The 6466-nt window shown below is 44.9% G+C and overlaps 1 protein-coding gene across 1 annotated transcript; it reads left to right on the top strand.

Moving 5' to 3' along the window:
* On the top strand, window positions 1-6443 carry LOC129590651 (atrial natriuretic peptide receptor 2-like). Its single transcript, XM_055485987.1, has 18 exons — window positions 1-268; window positions 798-839; window positions 922-946; window positions 1033-1349; window positions 1619-1662; window positions 1739-1957; window positions 2017-2154; window positions 2209-2259; window positions 2454-2651; window positions 2717-2922; window positions 3490-3760; window positions 3830-4003; window positions 4061-4403; window positions 4752-5082; window positions 5161-5380; window positions 5798-5982; window positions 6057-6195; window positions 6276-6443. Exons 1-18 carry the CDS (start codon window positions 1-3, stop codon window positions 6342-6344), a joined length of 3240 nt encoding a protein of 1079 aa, XP_055341962.1. The 3' UTR covers window positions 6345-6443.
* The last annotated feature ends 23 nt before the right edge of the window (window positions 6444-6466 follow it).

The raw sequence follows: 6466 nt of genomic DNA, 5'->3' as shown, positions 1-6466 counted from the left end.
ATGCGACTGAACGTGATCACCCTGAGCAATGCCAACGCCAGCGGTTCGGCAGCCGATCTGATGCAGTCCACGTTCGCCGTGGCCTTGCGGCACAATCAACAGCGCTATCCGGAACTGTACGAGAACTTCACCAAACTGGATTTATCCTGGCCCGCCGATATGCCCATCTGTCGGCCGGTGGGCGATGCCTGGGTGCCGCTCCAGATGGCGAAATGGTACAGCCACGGGATGTTTAATCGCCAAGGCGTCACGGTTGTTCTCAGTTCCGGTACGGCTGAATTCCGATTATTAGCATAGGAAGGCGCAACCGCCCTTAAGGCAAGCCGGCTGCGACGTTAAGCTTTGTAAGGATATTTTATTAGTCTACAATTTCTAAAGCAGGAGTTTCATAGTTAAGAAATCCTTGACGATTTTCCCCTATTCGTTTAACATTTCTTAATAAGAACATTCGAAGTGCCAAGTCAGAAAGTTGCTTTACAGCGGCATTTCGATTTGGCACTGTAATTAAGAATTGTCGAACAAGCCGGGCAAAATCTGATTACTTGCAAATTACACGTCCCAGATTTGCGTGTTTTATCGTTGTATACCCTATGTAGCGGAGTTTGGTAATTGGTGTGTACTGTGTTAAACTAAATTTATTATTAAAAACCCTTGCAGTTTATGTACAACGCAACAGGTTTATGGGCTATTTGCTACCCACATGTCTAGCTGTTTTTAATACACAGCTAGCCGTTTCCAAGTTCTGTACAATTTATTTCGAAATTTATGAGCCGAGAGAATCGAACGGTTTTCTTTAGTGTGTGCTTACGCATTCCCCACCATCGCCGATTTCTTGCGAGGTGAGTAGATTTCTATCAAGAGAACCATGACTGAAACAGTTAATGTGTATATCACTTGTTCACTTTTTTATGTTTTATGTAGAGCTTGATATAGCAGTATTACCATGGTAAGTCAGCACGATTTTTCCTAAAAATTTATTTATTCCGTGTCACTGCAAGCAGATAAAGCAGTGCAAATTTGAATGCTAATTAGCGCAACCAGCGTAGCGATTCGAAGAGACCGCTATACAACAGCCGTGACGATGTCCACCGCCTCCTTCATTTTATTTGGTCAGTCTGTGTGGTATATGATGAAGAAGTTCAACTGGCGTTACGTGGTCATTATACGCGATGAATTCAAGAGAGTGCCGGGGTACGTTAATTCTGGCCGTTCCCAGACCCAGTGCGAGGGGGTAACCATGGACCTCAGCAAGCGCACCGATGTCCAGTACCAACTGATAACGTTCGATTCAACGGCAGAGGATTTTTCCGCTTATGATACTCTACGAACCGCCGCGTCGTACAGCCGCAGTAATGTATAGCGTAACAAACGTTATTCAGTGAAATAAATTCATATACTTGTACCGTTGTACGCTATACAAGCTGCTTTGTACCTTTACGAAGAATGGCTTGGTAAATAGTAAATACGCGTATAATATGTATACTCGTAATTTATGGGATACAGTTTATTTTTGCAAAAATTTTGTACAGCAAACGAGAAGATATTTTTGCTGTCGTAGAAAACCAGTTTCGCTGTTTATGAATTATTATGTATGAATAACGAGATTGCCTGTTTCTAGTTATTGTCTGCTGCACCCTTTTTAAAGCGATGAGACGAATATTGGTAAGAAGGCTCAAGCAGATGAAACCCAGATTTCTGCATATAATCCAGCCACGATACCAAAGCGTGTTTTGCGTAGGCCGCTGCTGCCGAGCTAAACATGACCAACGGTGAATATGTAAGTTTAGCATTTTCTGAATATTTCTACGGATGCATTGTCGAGAAAGATCCTCTTGGGAAAAGCGCTTATCAATCCACGATTTCCTTTGCCAAACAGGAGTTTTTATACTTTTATGAGGGACAAATCCCCGCGGAGCCGCCGCTGGGAGACTGGAGACAAAATGATGACCTCGATAAGGCTTGTCGATGCAACATAATCTTACCTTAGAAATAAGCAAACAAGCCGTCGTTTTGCAGGCAATCAATGCAGTCATCGAGCGCGTACTGGTCATTCGGACACCCGAGACCGACTGGTCGACGTTCTTGAACCGTTCAGACGAAATTCTGCGCTACCGCGAGGCAGTGTTTGGAGCGCCTTACGACATACAACACCTGGTAGCAAACAGTCAACCTTAAATCGAGTTCGACGGTGGGAATTCTGTTTTGCAGTATAACGACTTCTTCGTCTCCTGCACGAATGCCGCTGATCTAATGTCCACGGTAAGGCGTTCTTGATCGGTACACGTTATACCTAGTTGTTAATATTATGTCCATGTCTTTTTACATTACAAATGCTGTTGCTAATTACGATTTTACAAAGGAGACGAGCATACGACTAAAATGAGCAAGAGCGCTCCTTATGCCCGAAAAACATCGCAGTAATCAGAAGCTTTACCACACATTTGACGTATTAGGTCCTAGATGAATTCCGCACGGGCAACGAAACAGAACAGGATAGTCCTGCTTACCACTTGGACGCCGGACGAATACTGAAAAAACTGCTAGGACAATCGTACCGCTTGCCATTCGAGAACGTCTCCATTACGTCAAGCGGCGAGAAAGTACCAGTGGTCGTCATACAGCAGTTCGATCGCGTCAGCGGCAAATTTCGTGTGAGAAGTGCATCTGATTTGGCGCGTATCTGTTGAAAACTTAATTTTGCTGTATCCTTCAACAGAACGTCTACGCATACAATTATCTTACGAAAGCTTACGACCTGGTGGACGTTAGTCGCCCCATCAAGTGGAAATTGGGCGTAGCCCCGTTGGACCGGCCGGTGTGTGATACAAACTGTAGCGGACTGTCATCGATAATACCGACGGCCGTCGGTGTCGCGGTGGCGGGGATCGTGCTGGTCGTTGGAGCAGCTGCCGGATTGCTGCGGTAAATTAAAACAGCTGCAATGTTAACACTAAGGGTAGGGAAAATGCAGGGTTGGTTCATTGTTAGACCGGAGTGCAGGGTTTAAAGTTGTAAGTCCGTTCGTTTACGATAAGATATGCGACGTATAACTATTATTGTTAAATTAATATAAGGATTAAGTACTTCGAAATTCTATTGTAAGTCGGTGTTCCCATGAATACGAGGACATTTGGGTGCTGTGAACATACCCTGCACGATTAGGCTGCGATGAACAGCCGGCTAAATTTATAGCCGTTTGCATTCAGACCGAGCTACGGCTAGCCAGCTGTTCATCGCAGCCTAATCGTGCAGGGTATGTTCACAGCACCCAAATGTCCTCGTATGTTTAGGAACATATGAATTCATTTTTTGAAGAACAGTATTAAATGTATGGCACTGGTAGACAAAAATGAAGTATTTTATGGATCGTATGTATTTTGACTAGTCTTTCCGTGTACTTTGCTTTAGGTGCCTTTTACTACTCTGTTTTTAATCGTTACCTATGTAAATTATTGTTCTAATTACTTATAACCGGTGTCTGATACGCAGGAGACAGCAGAAGCTGGATAAGAGGCAACGAACATGGTGGATGGTGTCGGAAACGGAGTTCATGCCCTTTATGCCCAAATCCCATTCCTCAGATAGCTTTACGGAAAGCGCGTCGTGGTCTGATGTCACCGCTTTGCGGAGAGGCACATATCGCTCGACAGCCGGGCAACTAGTCAACCTCCGCGGGAGTCCCGCCTGGAAGCAACGGCTATATTGGACAACGAATGCCCACCCTGTCTTGACGACGACATTCCTTAAGTTGGTCTCAACGGTGGGATAATCCCGGCTAACTAATAAACCGCTACAAGGCACAACTATGAAACTTGGTTTTGCTTGTCAGATGCACAAATTCGATAACTGTTCCAATCTGAACAGTCTTCTTGGTATCTGCTTCACCACCAAAATACCCAGTACATTCTACACAGTGTGCAAGCGGGGCTCAATCGAAGATATGATTACTCAGCGCAATCCGGACTGGAATCTAAAGCTGTTCCTCATACAAGACATAATCAGAGTAGGTAAAACTGCAGGCATCACTGTAAACCGTTTTACCATACCGCTCTTTTTACAGGGGCTGACCTTTCTGCATAAATCTTCGTTAAAGAAGCACGGAAATTTGAAAGGCTCAAAATGTCTGCTGGATAAACAGATGGTGATTAAGATTTCCGATTACGGACACGAAGAATTAAGCCGCTCTCTGCAGTCCGTCGGTAAAAAATTTGCTGCACCGCTGTATGTCGTTCTGGAGCCGTTCTTTGCGCCGCATTGCTGGATGGCACCAGAAGTGCTGCGCGGTCACCCACCGACGCCGGAGAGCGACGTGTATGCACTGGGCCTGATCGCCCATCAGATTATCATGCACACGCATATATACGGTCAGGACGGTGAAGGAACCGATAGCGCTGTTTCTGAACGTACGTATAACAAAATTATTCAATAATTCGTGCTTTTTATTTGTACTGCACACTAAGCCTGCACTTGTTATTTGTCAGTGTATGAGAATCGTGAATGCGATAGTACTCGTACGTATAAGCCTACAGGTTGCGCTGTACAAAATTTTATAAAGTGTACGATAATAGTGTGTACCTATACAGTAATATTAATTCTAAGTTATATCGGAATTAAATCGTTTCGTCGTTCGTACAACTGATAAACTAAGAGGTTCCACTGTAAACTAAATTTGTAAGGAGCCTAGGTTTTGCAGACTGCAGTTCATAATAAATATCGTTCAAATTTGTTTTGACACTTTTCAAATGCTGTAGACATTTTGGAACAAATCGCAGCCGGATCAAAACCTTACTTCCGACCATTGTTCCCACAGCTATCTCAGAACAGAACGTTAGAGCGACTGATTCCCCTGGTGCAATCGTGTTGGGCGGAGGAACCATCACAGCGACCACAAATTGCAGAGGCCGCGCTGCGCTTCCGCCTGGCGACGGCCAGCGAAGGCATGGAAGGGACCTTTCTCGACCGGATCATGCAGTGGCTGGAGAAGTACAATCGCGTCCTAGAGCAGGATGTCGCAGACCGAACCGCCCTACTGCTGCATGAGCAGAAAAAAGCTGATGAACTCCTCTGTCAAATGCTTCCAGCGTGCGTTCCATCAGCCGCCTAGAAGCGACTGCATATTTGAAGCGTAACTGAAAGCATGAATATTTGATTCTGTTTCAGGTCAGTGGTGAAAAAGCTGCGAACCGGGGAGACCGTGGAAGCCGAGTACGTGGAAGAAGTTAGCATTCTGTTTTGCGACATTAGCGGTTTCAATACGTTCGTCGCATCCTGTCTCCCGCAAGTGGTGTTGTCGTTCCTCCATGAGGTGTATTCGATATTTGATGAAGTGTCGGTGGGATTATCGATTTATAAACTGGAGACCATCGGAAGCAATTATGTGGTTAGTGAGACGCTGCGAGTTCTTGCAATCCTAGCAAAACGCAAAATACATACAGTGCAAAATACATACAAAATACATACAACTTACGACATTAAGGTGATATCGTCAAGCGTCGCGTAGTATCGCATACGGGCCCACCGCCGAGCGAATTCGCTGTCGAACCTTAAACCACGGTTCGCTTGCAAAATGTGCCTCATACAATATACCGTATACAGTAATCTGTAATATAATAAAGTTTATGTACCGTATTAAAGTACAGTACACTCAAGCTTAAAATGTGTAGTATGACATTTTGGTCAGCTTTTCCGATATTTACTGGACAGTCCAATAGTATTAATTACTATTTATCGGACCTTATTATTGTAACTTGGTCAGCAAAAACTGAAGTACAGATTTCCTAGACATTTTATTTTGCAGGCCGTAAGCGGACTGCTGGAGCGAATAGGCAGCCGTCATGCCGATGAGATCTGCCGCTTGGCCACCGTCCTTCTCAGTGCCTTCGAGCGTGTACGCAGCCACGAGAGTATGCAGCTCTTGATGGGCGTTCATAGTGGGCCGGTAGCCGCTGGTGTTATTGGACTGAAGAGACCGCGATACTGCTTGTAAGATTTTGTGCCGGAATGCGCACATCTTTCGTGTAGCTAGATCAAACTGAACACAGCACACTTTTCCTCAGTTTCGGCGATTCCGTCAACACGGCAGCACGCATGCAGACCAGTAGTCAGCCGTCCCAGGTACACGTTAGTGTGGCCACCGTGGTCGTTGCTCAGCAATTTGGCCATGAGTTTATCAGTCGCGGGAAAGTCCATCTCAAGGTACGACGCGTTATATGGTGTTCATTACTTTTTTAATTTAATGATGATACTGACTCATTTTGCCTTGTTTGCTGATTTAGGGAAAGGGCAATGTGACGACGTACTGGCTTCTACTTCAGCCGGAGCAACACGTCACATCTAACGTTTGAGCGTAACATTTTCCGGAGCATCTAAGCGTCAGCAAGCAACAATAGACTGTCCTAATATTTCTAGCAGTTGTGCATTATTTTCTCGATAATGTTAAACCTAAGTAACATTTCTCTCGGAAAAA

The sequence above is a fragment of the Paramacrobiotus metropolitanus genome, unplaced genomic scaffold (assembly GCF_019649055.1).
Source record: "Paramacrobiotus metropolitanus isolate TYO unplaced genomic scaffold, Prichtersi_v1.0 Parri_scaffold0000041, whole genome shotgun sequence".
Classification (NCBI taxonomy): domain Eukaryota; kingdom Metazoa; phylum Tardigrada; class Eutardigrada; order Parachela; family Macrobiotidae; genus Paramacrobiotus; species Paramacrobiotus metropolitanus.
This window is presented reverse-complemented; position numbering and strand designations above follow the sequence as displayed.

Excerpts from the sequence above, each read along its gene's own strand:
- LOC129590651 (XM_055485987.1), top strand. The coding sequence starts at position 1 with ATGCGACTGAACGTGATCACCCTGAGCAATGCCAACGCCAGCGGTTCG. Across the intron at positions 1,663-1,738 it reads AAGCGATGAGACGAATATTG|GCCGCTGCTGCCGAGCTAAA; the intron begins GTAAGAAGGCTC and ends TGTTTTGCGTAG. Across the intron at positions 5,983-6,056 it reads AAGAGACCGCGATACTGCTT|TTTCGGCGATTCCGTCAACA; the intron begins GTAAGATTTTGT and ends ACTTTTCCTCAG.